The sequence below is a fragment of the Catharus ustulatus genome, chromosome 5 (assembly GCF_009819885.2).
Source record: "Catharus ustulatus isolate bCatUst1 chromosome 5, bCatUst1.pri.v2, whole genome shotgun sequence".
Classification (NCBI taxonomy): domain Eukaryota; kingdom Metazoa; phylum Chordata; class Aves; order Passeriformes; family Turdidae; genus Catharus; species Catharus ustulatus.
This window is the reverse complement of record NC_046225.1, coordinates 814,552-832,353: the sequence shown is the minus strand read 5'-3', so window position 1 is coordinate 832,353 and position 17,802 is coordinate 814,552. Positions and strand designations below refer to the sequence as shown.

Genomic DNA, 17,802 nt, shown 5'->3' with positions numbered 1-17,802 from the left:
CTGCTTTACCTTCAGTTTCACAACTGTTTTGGGGAGTTTTTTGGTGTAAGAATATCCTGGCAGCATCCAGACACAACACTATCACTGCTGTTCTGAGACTCCTAACAGTGAAAACAGTGAAAGACATCAGTGAAACATCCCCACGGGTAAAGTGCAGTGTTACTAGTACAATGGCATCTGCACTTTTTCCTCTGAACTGCTGATTTTAGTCAGAAAGAGTATCTCAGCCCATTTCTGTAAAGTCCCACTAGGTTACCTCAACAACTCAAATAAATGCTTCCAAGCCTGCATTAAGAATTCTGCTTCTTGTTAGTTTACATCACAGTAGTAGCCTGGAATATTTAAAAAACTTAAAGTACACAATTCCTGATCAGGTTAACAAAAAAACCCCAAATCCCTTTACCTTCAGGTCTTAGAGTGAAAAAGAGGCACTGTATATGAGTCACAGTTTTATTCAACACTCACCTGCCCGATTCCTTACGATAACTCAGGAGACAAACCTGGATTTCTGGACTATTGCAACTACAAAACAACCACCCTTGAAACAAAGCTTCCCAGTAAAGACACATTTTTGCTGACCATTCCTTCTTTATGGCCAGCCAGTGTTTTATTTGCAAAATAAATACACAGCAAGTAAGTACATCTCACTAGAACAGCACTGCTTCATTCCTGAGACAGCTCTCCCTGGAGCTCAGTGTTGCTGTTTCCTAAAGCTGTATCTGGTGGCCAGGGCAGCCACCATGTCCCTGTAAGGAGTATCCGAGTCGGATTTGGTCCTTGGGATGCAGCAGAGCCGGCGGAAGGCGGGAGAGCGCAGCAGGAGGTTGTGGCACAGTCCCACCAGGCTCGAGGACAGCCAGTACAGCGCCATGGACTGCAACAAGACAAGCACAGGTCAGCTCCCTGCAGGCGAGGAAAACACCACTCTTACTCGGGCAGCTCCTGAACCACAGCTGTGGTCACCCAGGGATTGATAAAAATGACTCACCTAACACACTCCTCCTCTCATCTGCAATAATGGCTTCCATCTGAATGTAACTGTCTGTCTCTGAACTCTTCTGGGCAAAAGGGCCATCTACACTGAGGCTTGACAGCTCTTAAATCAATTCATATTAAACTTGCTTCAACTCCTGTATTTGAAACTACAATTGAGCCAAACAACCAGACACTTTGTTTTTGTTAAAAATACTCTGCAGTAGAAAGCCTGGTAAAAATGAGAAGTGTTTGAAGAAAGAAAATTTCCTAATTTAAGAACTACTCTGGTTTCCAGTAAACAAACATTTGCCTACATGTCTTTACATCAAGCTTTCCTCTCCTTTATCAGACTACATGAAGGATGTAAAATCCTTTCAAGTTTGAAAAGTTTTCCTTTTGTTCCTCGAACAAAAATATTCCAAAGGCAACAAGATTTAAACATACACATAGACAGAACAGCTGACTTTTTTTAAGCACACAGCAGTAGAAATGTGAAACACCTGAGGCCTTCAGGCTGTCCTCTCAGCTCCAGAACAGAGCAGGCACAGGTGACATCCCAGAGGTCACCTGGGTACTCACAGAGGGCACAGTGGCTGCAATGGGGATCATCACCACGGACACAGCGCGGAAGAAGTGTGTAACAATCCTCTGGAACCGGGAAACCGGCATTTTCCTTTGGGAAGCAAAGATCTGAAAGAGGAGAGACTCACAGTTACAAACCAGCTCTATTGAAACGCACAGAGCAAACAGACTGTGTCTCACTTCTGCCCAGTGCATTCAGAGCAGCGATAACCTGCAGCCACCTTCATGTGCCAGCCCTTTGCAGTCCCCACTGCTGGTTTATTCCACCTGCTTACCTCCACCACCAGCAAATTCACCAGCCCCAGGGAAACTGGCAAAATCCAAGTGGAATCAGGTGCTGTGAGGTCTGTAAACCACAGTGCTCCTCCTGAGGAAAACTGTTCTTGTACTATAGGAAAAATTGGAAGAAAATACAGAATTCAGTACAATTTGCTGTCTCAAGTGAGCCAGAACTTGAGCTAAATAAAGTTTCCATGTATGCTTTATCCACACGGTAAGTATGATTAAAGCAGAAACCCTTGGTTTAGCACTCTGCTACCAATATAAGTATGAAAAGTGAGAGATGCAAGCTGAGACCCAGCTTAGCTCATGACAGCCATAGACAGGTAAATCTGCAATAAAAAATACCGCCATCTCAAATATTTTACAATTCAATGAGGAAAATAAGAATGCAGTAACCTACAATGTTTACTTCCTGGTTTTGAAAAAAATTATGTTTTTTTCAAGCTCAGGACACTGCACTCTGGAAGTGCCAAGGTGTCTGAGGGCAGGAGTGAAGGGCAGCACCTGCTGGGCCGCAGGCGCCGACGCTGCAGTTGCGCAGAGCCAGGGACACGCAGACCCACATGGGGACCTGCACCCACAGCAGCACGGTGGCCTTGAAGGGGTGGCAGTTGTCCCGGACGTACAGCTCCGAGACAATCCTCCGCATGTTCTTGGCGAAGTGGAACCTGTTGGGAGAGGAGAACAAAAGCTCAGAGCTGTGAAATGGGTAACGGCCGAAAGGGAACAGGATAAATAAATGTATTGTAGGTGGGGAAGGAAAGTCTAAGCTTTGGGAAATGGTAGAATCTTGCTGTAAAAGTGTTGTCTGGGGGATGTTCCTTCCTTCCTGATTCTGGAATGGATTCAGGAATTCAGGACAATCCCCCTCGTACCTGGCCACCTTTTCAGACCACCCCAGCTGCTTCCCACGCACTGAAACTTCATAGCGAAGGCGCTGGGCAAGTTCCTTAATCTCAGGCTGCAGGTTTTCCAGCTAGCTAAAGAAAAGGAGAACTGTTTGGGCACAGGGGCAGGAACAACTGCTCCATCTCCTCACCTCTGTCATTAGTTATCTTTGGCAAGTCAATACCTGAACAAGTTTTAAACTCATTAATTATCACTGCAACATTTAATATCTGTACAGGAATTAAACACACACATTGCCACCACGTAATTTCATACCCCTGTGGCTACTGCACATATTAATTATCCTTCTAGGATTTAGCACCAGCACAGGCATCAAACATATTAATTATCACTGTAATTTAACACCTGTACAGGTAGCAAACTCCTGTGAGGACAAGGCAGCTCGTTCAACATCAGTGAACACTTTCATCTCTAAACAAAATAACCATGTGGAGGTAACAGTGACAAATAATTACAGCAACAATCAAAGACACTCTCTTACTACTGCATGAAATGCAGACAGAATTCTTCTCTTTTTAAATTTTATACTTTTTTAAGAAGAAAATTATTTCCATCACAGCTGAAATCAGGGCAATTCTTAAGTATCTTTTTGCCCGCATTCAGGGCTTGTAATCAGCTACTTAAAAAAACCCAGCTTTAATGCCACCTCAATGATAAAAATGAATAAATAATAATAAAAACTAATAGTAACACACAAATATAAATATATAATAAGAGAAAACATATATACTACGTTATTACTTACAATATACTTTATGTAACATATATATATTATAGAAATATTTAAATTACATACATATAAATAAAAAGTAATTAAAAGTAATAACGAAATCAAGAATAATAAAATAAAGGCCACGAGGGCACAACTTGGCAGTGAACAAAGTCACTTCCCACAGCATGAGGCTCCTTGACGAGAGAGCGCAAGATGTTCACTTTAGCAACCAAAAAAAAAAATCACAAAATGTAACAAAATTTCTTTAAAAAAAAACAAACCCCAAATGCCCCCAAACCTGCTGCAGTAGAAGAACGGTGATGTTTATTCCGCGGCTCCCTCAGCCCCCTCACAGTGCTCCCCTCAGAGTCCCCTCAGGCCTCCCCTCAGAGTCCCCTCACAGCGCTCCCCTCAGAGCAGCTCCCGCCCCTCAGAGCCCCCTCACAGCGCTCCCCTCAGAGCGGCTCCCGCCCCTCAGAGCCCCCTCACAGCGCTCCCCTCAGAGCGGCTCCCGCCCCTCAGAGTCCCCTCACAGCGCTCCCCTCAGAGCGGCTCCCGCCCCTCAGAGCCCCCTCACAGCGCTCCCCTCAGAGCGGCTCCCTCACCTCAGAGCCCCCTCACAGCGCTCCCCTCAGAGCAGCTCCCGCCCCTCAGAGTCCCCTCACAACGCTCCCCTCAGAGCCGCTCCCGCCCCTCAGCGCTCCCACCTTGGCGAGGAGCCGGCCCTGGTGCGCGGCCAGCGGCAGGGTGACGGCGGTGCGCAGCACGGCGGCCCCGCCGGCGATGGCGGCCCAGCACGGCAGTCCGGTGGCCTCCTGCAGCGCCGCTAGCCCGCCCTCGGCCCAGTGCACGGGCGCGGACTGTGCCGCCCACTCGTACCAGCCCTCAGGGCCGCCGAGGGCGCCCGACCCCGGCCCCGCTCCCGCCGCCGCCGCCAGGGCCGGCGGGGCCCGCGCGCCCGCCCGCGCCAGCCGCCACATGCCGGCGGCGCCCTCCTCCCCTCCGCGCGTGCGCGGGCCGCGCGCCGCCCCGCGGCCGTGATGGCGGCGGAGGGCGCGCCAAGGGCGGACCGGGCCTGGGATGGAGCTTGGAACAGCCCCGAAGGCTTCTGCCGAGGGCAGGGAGACACCTCCCATCACATCAGATGGAGTTGGGAAGGAGGCACGAGGAGCAGGGAGTCCCAACCTGGCCCTGCAGATGATCACACCAAACCCTGTGTGAAGGTCTTATTCAAACTGGGTTTGAGCCCTGCCAGGGTTGTGCCAGTGTCTCACCCCTCTTCCAGTAAATATTTCTTCCCAATAGCTAACCTAAATTTCCCTTTTTTCCATTTGTACCACTACAGTTCCTGACAGGGAGTCCCTCTTACTTGTAGGCCACTTCAGATACCAAAGGTTGCTATGAGGAACCTGGAACAGAGGCTGGACAGTTAAAGGAACAAAACAGGGTATTTGTTAAAAGGCCTTCAAAGGATACACCTTGGCAGTGCAAGAGCCCAGCTGCGGCTGCACCCAAGATGGACTCAGAGTCACAACTTTTGTAAGTTTTTGTTCAATTCCAGCTCCAGGTTTTGCAGTCCCATCCTCCCAGATTGCTCTCCTCAATTTGCTGTTGCTTACTTGTTGGGCCTGAAGCTGCAGCAGTGTCCTTGGCTCTTGGGCTGGAACAGGAATGTTTTGTCTAACTAAGCTGTGAGGAGAACTTGCTAACACTTCATACGAAATTCAGAATTATATACTAATGCAGTACAGAATCTGGAAAATATAAAAGCTGAAACTTAAGGCATCAACCCACACAACCTTCTCTTCTCGAGGCTGAACGGCCCCAACTCTCTCAGCCTGAAAATCATATTCAGGAGTAATTAATCATTAACAAGCACTTCATCATTCCACTCTAGCTGTGTTCTCCTGCCCCAGGTTCTGAACTGTGTCTCTTTACCCCTTCTGGGGCAAGGAGAGGTCAAAATACCCTTTAGACCACGCACACTGTGCAGCATGTTCTTCCTTTCCATGTTTGTCCTAACTCTGGTTCTGTTCCCTCTTCCCAAATAAAAAGCACCCGCCCGCTCCCAAGAGTGTGTTCCTTGGTTTATTGTAGGAATAAAAAGCATTACATTGTGGGGGGTTGAAAAGAAAAAGTATCTGGGACTAAAAATGGTCCAAATTCCCCCCAGCCAGGATGTCCCGTGCCCAGCCCACAGCCACGGTGGTGGCATCAGGGCTGTTACTGCCCCAGGCATGGATTAAACTCTCAGGTAAACAGAGGACTTGGGAATTCATGGTGGTAATAAATACTGAGCACTGTTTCTCAGGGGGATTAATAATTAATAACCCTGGACAGCACTAAAGCCTGCAGCAAATGACTGCAGCAGAGGGGAAGGGCACTCACCCCACCACATTTTCTGAGCACTTCCTCACTTTGGGATCCATTTTGCTACCACCATCTTCACAGGATGTATTTCAGGAGATCAGACAGCTGGAAGAAGGAACTTGCTTTTATTCAGAGCAGCACCTAAGGGCAGGCATATGGCCTTGGGTATGCAAAACGTTTGTGGACACCTCAAATATCACAAGAGTTTTAAAAGGAAGTCATTTCTGTGGCCAGCTGAGGTGTTTTCTTGGTTTTCAAAGGAGGAATCACAATAAAACCAAATAATACTTCTTAAATCCGAGTTGTGGATCTCCTTTAAACGCTCTGTAAGGGAACTGCACGGAGATCCTGACTGAATCTGTGTCACTGCCCACCCAGCCCAGCCTCACAGGACCTACCCTCCTTCATCTTCTGCTACTGCTGTCCACAGGTGACAGCTCCTGACAATGTGCACGGGAATTCCCACTTGGATGCTTCCAAATAAGTCTTCACGGGCCTTATTCTGGGACAAACCTGCCTTTGGAGCCTTCAGCAGGGGAGCTCTCCCCAAATGTCAAACAGAGAAAGTGTGCATTCTCAAAAAAATCCAACACACATTTGGAAAATGCCCTCTGACAACGCCTGGGGTGTTTTTATAACTCACTTAAATTACACAAGTAGAAAAGTTATGCTTATTAATAGTTTAATGTATGAAGGAAACATCCAGATTTCTGAATATGAAGGTACATATCTCACATTAATTTAAGTCTACATAAAGTAGAGCCTCTATAACTGACATATTGAAATTTACTTTCTGCTTAGCCATTTGTTATGTAAACAATTGTACATTTATTTGCCATTCTAAAACTTCAGGATCAAGTTTACATAATTTTGCTAAATTTCTGTGTTTGCTCAGAAGCAGTTTACAGTACTAAAACCAACCAGCCAAAGAACAGCTTCAACAGAAAGTTATGTCAAAAAAAAAAAAAAGAAAAAAAAAAAAAAAAGAGGAGGAAAGGAAAGAAGAAAGTCTAACTAAGTTGAAACATATGATGGTGGGGAATGGGCGGTCACAATGTTCACAGAAAAAGGTCAGTTAGTAAGTTCTTCTGCAAAAAGCCTACACACTTCAGTCAAGCACATCAGTAGAATGATCTGGGAGCACATAAACTGTTTCTGCCAATTGTGGTTTCCTCTGCAAAAGAAGGAATCTCAAGGCCAGCACGTTGATCCCACTCAGCCCAGTTGGTTCATATGCACACTGTTCATGTGAGGTGTCCAAGTTCCAGTCCACACCTGCAACAGAGACCTGCGTTAACACCGCGCCTGGGGCTGCTCCGAGCAGGGCTCAGCTCACAGGGACACTGCAGGGCTCACGGCTCTTCCTCTCCAGCACAATTCACAGCACATCATCTGCAAGCCCAGCTCCCAAATCCCTCCGGCTCCCAGAGCAAGGGACTTGCTCTCCTCTTGACCTTAAGTTCAGACAAACAAGAACTTGATTTCTGCCACCTGATTTTCCCCTAATACCTTCAGCTCTGGGGAATCCCAAGTCCAACCAAGCAAAGCTTTCTTAGGGGGGGCAAAGTTTCCTCATAAAACCAGAAATCACCTCACAGAGGCGAGAAGCCACGTCAGAGCCAAACCTGAACTGTGGCCAAACCCTCTCTGCCTCACACCTATGGGCTATCAGAGCTGAGCTGCTCCCCACAGCCTGGATCATTCCCAAGCAAATTAAGCCCAGAAACATCCTCATTTAGTAACCGTGTAACAGGGATCACTGTCTAATTAAACATAAGCACAGGACATAATCTAGCTAGAGCTACTGATGTTCCATTATAGTATTAGTTCCTGAGCACGAACAAGAGGTTTAGGGGAATTAATCCCTCTGCCTAAATTATATTTAGTGGACAAGCCAGGCAAGATCAGAGCAGCAAAGAGCTACTTAGTCCCTTCCTAAAGAGCCGCTTTACACCCTTCCTCCGTGTGCTCCTAACACAGTCCCATCATGCTGAACTGCAGAGCCCAGCAGCAGTCCTGCTGCTGTGTTCCCTTCTTGGCAAGGGAAAGCTTAACCAACAGCATGTAAACTGGCTTTTCCTATGAAATTCTGCCCTGAGACTTCTTGTCCCAAATGCATAACTACACAGATAGGAATCATGCTATGTTCTGAGTAAAACACACAGTGTAAAAAAATGGAACAATTACCGTCTGAGGCCCATTGTTTTCTGTGGAATTTGAAACCATCTTTATCAGCGAGTTCCAAGATGGGTCAGCAGCATGAGGCCCGTTAAAGATGGGGCCTCCAGTACCATCTGTGATGGGGGCTACAGGAGGAATTATGGCGTTCCCATACACAGAAAAAGGCATTCCCTGAGGGGAAGGAAAAGCAACAGTCAGGATGCTTTCACAAATGCACAGACAGAAGGACAGGAGGGGATTCACGCTGCGTATCGGGGCCAAGGAGGTCATTACCCCAACTTTTGGGAAGTCCATGTATCCTGCAGGGACGGGCTGATGGAATGTACCGGAAGGCGTCACGATTCCCGTGCTGTCTCTGTCCATGGCTTGGTGTGAGAACACGCCCGGATCGGACATGGGCCTGTGGATCATGTGGCTCCCCATCCCGCTGTGACACCAGTCCACTTTATCTGCAGCACAGACACACGGTGTCACCCTCAGCATCACCCATGGCAGCCCCACCGCCCGTCTGCAGCTCCCAGGCTTCCACCCGGACCAGAGCTCAGGAGCACACAGGATGGAGAACACCAGGAATGGCCCCCTGCAGCCCCCTGAGCCACTGCCAGGAGTTTGGGACAGTTACCTGCCACCAGAGCACGGCCCCTGAACCTTTCCTCCATCTCAACAGTAAAGCTGGAATTTGGGCTAACTCTCCCTCCTCCAAAAACCTCAATCCCTCGTGCCTTCGGTGCTGTGGAAAGGGTACGTACACTATGAAGGCTATTTGCTCTACTTCACTACCATTCTTCCATTAACTATTTAATATTCTAAGGGACACAGAAGTGTCTGTGCAAACCAAGACCAGAAAATGACCAGCTGCAGACATATCCTCACATCCTAACTCTGTGAATTCACCAGAGGCAGCTTGGTATTGGTGCTACAGTTCAAACCCCAGACATCCAGAAATCCAATTTTCAAAACAAAACATAAGTGTATTTGGAGAAAGAGTACAGAAACATTTCTGAGGCACCCTAACACACAAGTAGAGAAGAGCCAATCCCACTGGGAACTGAAAATCAAAATGTTGAAGTAACTGACCAAAGCAGAAAGCAAGCAGTATCCCAAAAGCCAAGACAGGCACAAAGGACAAGTTTCACAGCCACACAATGCAAGTAAAGAGTCAATTTCTAAAGCTTTCTCTGGGAAAAGACCCCTAGTGAAGTAAAAAAAGGGTTTGTATTTGGGGAAAAACTCCAGCACAGTCAGTCAATCAAAACCTTCAGCTGTCTGGACTCAGACAAGGAGCAATCAGATTGCTCTGAGAGGTGGAGCAGTTCCAATCCTCATAGGTTTTCCAGAGCAGACTGGAAAAAGCCTTGAGCAACACAGGCAGAACTCATGGCAAACCTCATTTTGTGCAGGAGGCTGACAGGACATCCAGAGGCCCAATCTGACACAGTCCCCCATCCCAAGCAAAAAAACCTAAAGAAATTACAACTCCCCACAAAAACCCTAATCAATATGGAAAAAGTTTATCAGTGTCCCAGAAACTGCATCCAAGACTCCTGACAAGTTTGGTAAGAAAAGCTGCAACATCACTAACTGAAATAGTGACTAAAACCTGAAACACTAAAATCTGAAATACTAAATTCTATGTGACTCCAGGAGAGCCAAGAGCCTTGTACCAGGAGGTGGCAAATGGCTGAAAAAAACAAAGGTAACTCAAATGTGGAATATTACCACTTTATAAAAGCACCATCCTCAGCACAAAATGTTCCACCTTAGCTACAAATTAAGTATCAACTCCTAGAGTACAAACAATCTCTTTATGAACAAAAAACTGCAGACAGTTATCTTGTGGGACTTGAATTTCCCCTCTTCCTAAATTCAAGGAAACTCACTGAGTTCATCCCTGTAAATTCTGTTTTTATTTTTCCTGCTCTTATTTGGACTACCAAATCTTCACAGTCAGGATGTTTCAAAACCCCTGAGGGTTTCAGAAACCTCATTAAAACCATTAAGTGGAGAGGAAGGCTAAGAGAAGCCTTGCTCCAAATCCTTCAGAGAGAACATTTCTGTGTTCTCAGGCACTCAGTTCTGCACCCTCCTGTGCTGAAGACAAGTTTGGCAAACACAATGGTGTGATCAGTTCCAGTGCATCCATGAACACGTACCTTGACTGCCACCTATACCTTCGAAGGACCAGATCCCACTGTGTCCCACTGGGGCAGCCAAGTTGCTCCCAATTACAGAAGGAGTAGACGTTCCAGTTTGTCTAATACGTGCAGACCGTTCAGTGCCAATAGGAACAGGAACTTTTCTGTCCTGAGAAACGTTACTGGGTTTTTCTGATCCCAAGGACACTGCTGAAGGGGTGGGAGAGGGTGCTCGGACTCCAGAGGACACGGACTGAGCAGGAGATTCTGCAAGGAGAGCAACAGGAGCACTCAGTGATGGCAGCCAGATCCCACAAACCTATCCTTCCATGTCCAACAACTGACACTGGGGAGCTGGTTAATGCCAGATTCATCCACCTCAGGATAGTTTTATTTCCAGATCACAGAGATACTCACCACTGATTTAATCCCTTATATAAAATGCTTATCACACCCTGGCAGCTCAGCCACTGGAGGACACGCACCACAAAACCTTAACTAAGCATCACTGTCTATCAGCAACAGAGGATTTGAGGATTATATCCTAAACCAGAGCTGAATTAAGTCCACATAAACCCACGTTTTTGTTGGGTTTGTTTTTTCTTCTTCTTTCTGATTTGTTCCCTGAGGTCATTATTCTTCCCAATAAAACAGACCAACATATTCCCTAAATAAATCAGCACTCAACAGCTTATTAGTTTTCCATCCAAAAAACTCCTAACTGCAGGGGCCAAAGGTAAAGTAGCAGAACCTGCCCTAAGGACTGTCTCCAGAATTCTTTATGCAGTTCTGCGAGGCAATTTCATGCACACAGCAGCTTCTCAGCAGCTTCCTGCTGACCAGAACTCACCATTTGATGCTGATGAACATGGAGGCAATAAACTAAGGGGGGAGAAATGCTGTCTGTTAAAGTTAGCAGCTGCAGGCGCTCCGCCCAGCGGCGTGCCGGGCGCATACATCTGCCCTCCCGACAGGTTCGAGGCAAAGGTCCCCAGGTGTGTAGAAGAAGGTGTTACAGAAGCATAGGGAGAATCCATACTGACAATACCTGCAAGAGAAAACGGGCACAAGTGACTCCCAGAACTCCAACACTCCATCAGGAGGTCACCTGTATCACGGAAATAAAAAGGAAGAAAGGAAAACTCTTAGCCAATCCATCTTTGGGGGCGTGTGTTAGAATTTTCCAAAGGAAACTGGAGTATTCAGCTTCACACTCTGCAAGTCTATGCAGCATGTGGCAGTTGTGCTGTCTACCTAAATCCAGAATGATTCTTATTCCATTAACACAAAATGTCACCAATTAGCCAAAATATTCAAAATACAAGAATCACTGCTCCCTTCAAGTCCTCTTCAATGAAGACAGGGAAAAATAAAAACTTAGGGACCTAAGACTTATGCATTTGTGTACCTTAGGGGCATACAGGGCCAAAGTCAAAATGCTGACTGGTATGCCAAGATGAAAAAATTCAACCATCGTAATCAGGAAGACATGCTGTTCTATCTCTCAATCCATTAACACCTCAGTGGTGCTACAAAAAACAGACAGAGATGGTCCAAACCATGTCATTTCTGGAAGCTACGTAACAGGTTCTGTGACAACCCCCTTGGCCTCCAGTTTGGGCAGCAAGATCAAGATCTCGCTAAAAAAATCAGGCAATCAAGGAAATGACATTTTTTGGATTAAATTTAGTAGTTAAGACACCTTTTGTAAGTTACAAGGTCATAACAAAACACCACTTTTTTCACCATCCTGACCCTTCCAAGATGCTGCGTATTTTTCTGCAGCTTCAGGACAAGGTATCACAAACTACAACAGTCACTATCTGGCAGGGAAGGGGGGTGGAAATAAGTGTTTTATTATCTCAGCTACTGGAGAGGAACAGACTGGAATGGCAAAAATCCTATTTTATCAAGCCCATCAGCTGCCAAACAGTTACTAGATGTGCCAGGGCACTCAAAATGAACTCAACTTGGCTTAAAAAAACCACAAGAATAAATCGCATTATTATGGTATGGACGCAAGCCAGAGGGTTACCTGAGGGACTCGGAGCTGGCCTCTGTAACGGTGGCCTAAAACCTGGGGCTTTGGAAGTATCAGACTGATGTAACGGATCTGAATTTGGCAAAAATGAGGACTTTGCTGATAGCATGGATTCTGGTGTTGTCTGAGAGGAAACGACGGACCCGCCCCAGAAGGCGTGAGCGGACGTGGGGCTGTTCTCAAACAACGTACTAAAGGGCCCGAAAGGCAGAGTAGCACTGAAGTTGTTCCCCATGGGCTTGCTCGCCGGGTGGGCCGAATTCTGAGAAGCACTTTGTGTACTTAAGGTAGAAGGAAGCTGCACTGAAGAAGGAACGCTGTGGGGCCTTTTGATGTGGTTAACGTTGAGGACTGCGACGGAGGAGCTTTGCGCAGGGGCTGCATTCTTGGGGACGCTGCCGGTTCCGTGGACAGGCGGTCTGATGGCTGGGCTTTCCATCTTGGCTGCGGGCTGAGCAGACCCCATGGACGTCTGGGGCACGGGGTAGGTCATGGGAGCCGTGCTCGCACCCACCGCGGGAGCCGACGAGCTCGGCGCTGCTAAACTTGGAGGCACGACCATGCGAGGATCTGGTGCAGGAACCTGAGGTTGCTGGAGAGGGGGCCTGGCCTCGGGCAGAGGAGCTCCCGGGGGCTGCTGATGAGCAGCGTGCACAGAGGAGCTGCTGGTCCCAGGATTGGGCTGCCTGCCGCTGGTCGAGCCGCCGGCATCCACGGCGGGCGGGCTGCCCGCTTCCGGCTCAGCCGGAGGCGCACCTTTATTGGGAGAGGCCGCGGCGCAGTCGGGAGGACTGCTCCGGGAGACGCCCGCCGGCTGCGCGGGAGGAGAGGGGGACGAGGGGGAAGATGCGGGGTAGTGTTCTTTGGCAGTAGGAGTTGGATACGTGGTGTTGGTGGGCGCTGTGCTCGTGTTGCTCGCCGTGGTGGTCACGGTGGTGGTGGTGGCGTTGGACGTCTTCACCACCGTGACGAACAGCTGCCTCCTGACCGAAGGGGAGCTCGGGTTGTTGCCGCTCGCCGAAGATCCAGGCACGGTGGAGGCCACTGAAGTCGTCGTCGCCGTGGGACTCGTGGTCATAGAGCTTGCCGGATTCACCTGAGAGCCGCTGCTGTTCTGGCTGTTGTGGCGAGGCACCATGTGAGGTTTGGGCGAGTTGGTGGCTCTCGCGGGGCTCAGCGGCCTGACGGGAAACGGGCCCCACGTGGACTGAGCCGGCGGGAAGGTACCTCCGAAGTGCGTCATGGGCAGCCGGGGCGGACGGATCTGCTGGAACGTCTGAGCGGCCAGGAGCGCGTGTGCAAACTGCGGAGGAGGATACGCCAGCGGGAGAGACACCTGGAAACCGGGCCGCACGTTGTTCACAGGGTTCTTAATGCTTTTGTGAGTGGATGCTGAGGAGATGGCAGGCACGGTGAGCGCGGAGGCCGTCTGAGATGTCGACGAAGCAGCTACGGTGGTCACTTTGATGCCCACCAGAGAACTGTTAGCAGCTGTAGTGGTGGCAGGTGTCGAGGACCCTATTTTGGAATTGACAGTTGAACTTTTCAAACGGTTCTTTGGAATAAGTTCATCTATTTCCTTATCTGGATCCTTAATCAGAGCGTTGATCAACTGTGTGGCCTGTCTGGTGGATTCTGTGCCACCCCTACAAAAAGGCAGGACAGGGAAAGTGCACCAGAAGCGTTTACACACATTAGAGCCAAAGACCTCCCACACACGATCCAGCCCCTAACAGAAACACAGAACCCCAACAGGCACATTTCACCTTGTCTCACAAGCTCTCTTTTGTACCTGCTGCTGGTGGTACTCTATTCCAGATGAAGCCTTCAATTTCCCTATTCAGACAAACACTCAACAAGGAGAGAACACCCACAGGACAGAGCCAACACAGGACCCTGCTCACCTTATTGTGATTATTCGGTCTCCAGTTTTATCCTTCTGTTTGTCAATGTCTATATGCGCTCCCGTGCACTCCCGGATCGCGTTGATGTTACACCCTCCTCTGCCAATAACTCTGGAAATCACAGTTGATGGGACAGAAACCTTCTTGGATCTATATAAAAAAGGACAATATTAAGTAGGAAACACTTCCATGGCAAGAAGCTGTGGGCAGGCTGGTCAAAAAAACACTATTTTCTGAATCTACCTATGCAGCAGCAACTCTGTGAGATCTCAAACCCACTAAGAAGATCATCCAAGGAAGGCTGCACAAAGGACAGCGTCAAAGGAATTAGGGGAATTATTCTGCTCACCTTCTGACAACTTCCTTCCAACCTTCTTCCCTTTTCTGACCACGTTTAGGACTAGCAATGGTTAGCTTTCCGTTTGGAGAAGAAAGGGGAGAAGGAGCGGACTTTGTGCAAGTAGACAAGGAATTACTCGTCACTTCATTAATAACTTCAGACAACCTGCAAAAGGAATTAATTGCTGTCATTATGTGGAATAAAAGAAAAGGATGACTGCCCTTTGCATGCACGGTCACAGGAACTTACTTGATGGATGACTTGCCAGGGACTGCTTTCCTCTCATCCTTTGGACAAGTGACGAGCACCGAGGGTTGTTTTTTGTTGCTCTGTGTGTTAGTGACAGCTGTCGAGGAATGATTGTCACTTTTGTGGCTGCTGTTGCTGTTGCTGCTCTCATCACTGCAGCTGGAGATCCTCATATTGTCACTGTCACCACTCTCACTAGTGCTGCTGCTCTTGGACTCCCCGTTCACCTTCTCAGGTTGGCTATAGGAAATTGGGAGCTGATCATCAAATATAATCTGAACATTATCAGGCGTTACTTTGTTTTTCCTGTTTTTCCTCTTGGAGCTCGTGGTGGTGATGGTGTTATTTCTCTTCCCATGAGAGCCTGCTAACGTTGTCCAGGTTGCAGATATACCTATGGTGGTGGTGGTGGTAGCACTGGGAGGTTCCATTGGGACCTCGGGATCATCTGACACAACAGCAAAGAAAAAGCACCAGTAATTTAGTTGGTTTGAGGATACCTGAACATTTTGCTTTCCACATCACACCTGTCCTATCAAACAACTTTAGGACTAACTTTTTTTACAAAGCTCCAAGAAACACACAAAACCCCTGACTATGAGACATCCATAAATCTATTATGGATATCACACTGGCTCATACCCAATTTTATTCTTTTCTTGAAATAATTAGAGTAATCACCTTCAGCTTTTAACTTCTCTTTCTCCTGAGCAGCTTGAAGTTCAAAATTCTCTTTATTTTTTGCTTCTATTTCTTCTAGTTTTCGCCTTTGTTCTTCTTTTTTCTTCCTCCTTTTCTCTTTTCTCTTCTCTCTTTTGGCAGCCAGAGCCAGTCTCCTGCTTTCTTCCCTTAGCTACAAGGCAAGCACATGGAACAGCATTACAAGATGTCCTCTGCATTTCAAGAAATACAAATGCTTTTTATTTCCTTCCATTTCTATTATTTCTACTACAGTACCATGACTTTTAGCAAATTAGTTAATTTTTTTAATATTTAAGACACAAAATAGGGTTTAGACCTAAGATCCATATGAGTATGACTAGAAAATGCCATACTCATTTTTTTGACTCCTTGTATTCAGAAATCCCTCTTTTGGTACAGAGGAAACAGTTCTATTGGCATTACCTGATCCAATGTCTCTGAATAACAGCAAAGTTAAAGGACTACCTGAACAACAGGATGCTCAGCTGCAGACACTCCAATTATGGTGATTACACCCACTCCTATACCCCAATAACTACTTTCACCAACCTTATCATCTTGAAGGAACACGAAATTGGAATTTTAAGGGGGAAGAATTGCCAGCTGCAACTCTTTGCACTTGCCTTCTCCAAGTCCAGTTCCTCCAGCAGAATGCTTGCGTTTTTGTTGGCTTCTGCAGCCTGTCTGTCTTTGGCTTGAACGATTGACTCCATGCACAGGTGGCACTTCTTCAGCATCTCCTGAAATGACAAAGGACATCGAGTACAAAGTGCCACGTGTTCTCATTTCCTGCTGTTTTCCTCAAAAGTTCCAATGGGACTCGTGCTCTGAATGAAATCTGGTGGCCAACGAGCTAGAGAGAATTGGTATCACTGTCGCTGAAGCTGAGACACAGCCCTGCTCCTTCTCAAGCATTTCCTTCCCTGCCACCTTACCTTATCAGTGATGGTTGCTATGTATCTCATGCACTCCGAGTCGGACGGGAACTGGTTCACCTCTTTCACCAGGTAACGCACCACCTTCACATGACCCTGCAAAACAAATTCCAGCAACAACACTTTCTATCAGAGTAGCTGCCTCTGCCTTACTGAGAAACACTTCAGTCCCAGCCCTCCTTGCAAAGTATTTATTTGCAATTCCTCAACACATGAAGCTCTCAACACTTTTTTTTAGATCCTTCTCACCTTCTGAACTAGTGAGGCATACTTCTGCACATTTCTGACGCCAGAGAAGGCAAGTCACTACCTCTAGTCAGGTTGCCCTGACTGCAGAAGTCCTTGGCACAAGCTTCTGCCTTTTTGGTAACTGATGTCAGTATGTTCTACCTCTAACAGCTATGTAGGGATGAGCAAGATAATCCTAGCTAAGAACCAAGCTACACATTCTACCTTTCGGAAGGCTGCCATGAGAGGAGTTATTTTCCTGTTATCAGCTGCATCCACATCAGCTCCAGCCTGGACCAGCAGCTGGACAACATCGAGATGCCCGCCGTTTGCTGCCAGCCACAGCGGAGTATTCCCCTTCTTGTTCCGCACGTCGATGTGAGCTCCCCTACAAAACCAAACACCTTCCATCAAAAACCTGCATTTGGGCAAAAGGAAGCACTCTGACCCCAAGAACTGGGATAAATTAAATCATGTAGTGAAAGTCAGACACACAGAACCTCTCCCATTTACTAACCCTTCACAGGGTATTTGGAAGTACAGTAAATTCACGAATACAAGCCGCACTGAATATAAGCCGCATCTCTGGGTGTTGGCAAACATTTCGGTTTTTGTCCATAGATAAGCCGCACCCGAATATAAGCCGCTTTGTCGTTTGCAGCGAGGACCTGCGTGCAATTATTAACAGAACCGCGGGAGGGCGGGGTTTACTGGCTGAGCTAAGACTGTGCAGGCTCGGCCCGCTAGGGGCCGCTGACAGGGCCAGATGGCCCAGCCCGGCGCTGCCACTGGGCTCGGTCACCCCGGGTCGGCGCTGCCCCGCGGTGGCAGGCAGGGACGGAGCTTCCCCTGCTCCTACGGCAGCGGCGGCGGGCGGGGATGGAGCTTTCCCGCGCCCGTGGCGCCGGCGGCGGGCAGGGACGGAGTTTCCCCGCTCCTGCCGCGGCGGCGGCGGGCGGGGACAAAGCACCCCGTCGGCTCCCCAAGCCGCGGCAATGGCTGCGCGGGGCTCCCGTCGGCTCCCCGGGACACAGCAATGGCGGCGCGCGCTTCCCCCCCCCTCCCTGGGCCGCAGCAATGGCTGCGCGGGGCTCCCGTCGGCTCCCCGAGCCGCAGCAATGGCTGCGCACGCTTCCCCCCCCCTCCTTGGGCCGCAGCAATGCCAGTGCGGGGCTCCCGTCGGCTCCCCGAGCCGCAGCAATGGCTTCCGCGGGGCTCCCGTCGGCTCCCCGAGCCGCAGCAATGGCGGCGCCGGCT

The 17,802-nt window shown here is 48.4% G+C and overlaps 2 protein-coding genes across 5 annotated transcripts in view; both read right to left on the bottom strand.

Moving 5' to 3' along the window:
* Nucleotides 1-434: 434 nt before the first annotated feature.
* Nucleotides 435-4,254, bottom strand: LOC116996802 (cytochrome c oxidase assembly protein COX18, mitochondrial). The gene is made up of 6 exons (XM_033060795.2): nt 4,168-4,254; nt 2,715-2,819; nt 2,344-2,507; nt 1,833-1,945; nt 1,555-1,665; nt 435-874 (listed from the first exon to the last, which is right to left on the bottom strand). Exons 3-6 carry the CDS (start codon nt 2,486-2,488, stop codon nt 692-694), a joined length of 552 nt encoding a protein of 183 aa, XP_032916686.1. The 5' UTR covers nt 2,489-2,507; nt 2,715-2,819; nt 4,168-4,254; the 3' UTR covers nt 435-691.
* A 2,241-nt stretch (nt 4,255-6,495) lies between these two features.
* ANKRD17 (ankyrin repeat domain 17) overlaps nt 6,496-17,802 on the bottom strand; it is a 51,163-nt gene continuing 39,856 nt past the window's right edge. For all 4 annotated transcript variants that reach the window (XM_033059461.1, XM_033059462.1, XM_033059463.1 and 1 more), the window contains 13 exons: nt 16,771-16,933; nt 16,318-16,413; nt 16,006-16,122; nt 15,362-15,533; nt 14,681-15,128; nt 14,441-14,596; nt 14,092-14,241; nt 12,182-13,833; nt 10,997-11,194; nt 10,165-10,413; nt 8,285-8,460; nt 8,018-8,182; nt 6,496-7,105 (listed from right to left, as the gene is read on the bottom strand). In XM_033059461.1, coding sequence (XP_032915352.1) covers nt 7,046-7,105; nt 8,018-8,182; nt 8,285-8,460; nt 10,165-10,413; nt 10,997-11,194; nt 12,182-13,833; nt 14,092-14,241; nt 14,441-14,596; nt 14,681-15,128; nt 15,362-15,533; nt 16,006-16,122; nt 16,318-16,413; nt 16,771-16,933 — 3,802 coding nt within the window. In that variant the 3' untranslated portion in view covers nt 6,496-7,045. The remainder of the gene's footprint in view (nt 7,106-8,017; nt 8,183-8,284; nt 8,461-10,164; nt 10,414-10,996; nt 11,195-12,181; nt 13,834-14,091; nt 14,242-14,440; nt 14,597-14,680; nt 15,129-15,361; nt 15,534-16,005; nt 16,123-16,317; nt 16,414-16,770; nt 16,934-17,802) is intronic.

What these genes read in the sequence shown, in the direction of transcription:
- LOC116996802 (XM_033060795.2), bottom strand. Translation starts at nt 2,488, where the DNA reads ATGCGGAGGATTGTCTCGGAGCTGTACGTCCGGGACAACTGCCACCCC. An exon ending in CGGCGCCTGCGGCCCAGCAG is followed by an intron (nt 1,946 to 2,343) that starts GTGCTGCCCTTC and finishes TTTTTCCTATAG; the next exon opens with TACAAGAACAGTTTTCCTCA. An exon ending in TGAATTTGCTGGTGGTGGAG is followed by an intron (nt 1,666 to 1,832) that starts GTAAGCAGGTGG and finishes CTCCTCTTTCAG; the next exon opens with ATCTTTGCTTCCCAAAGGAA.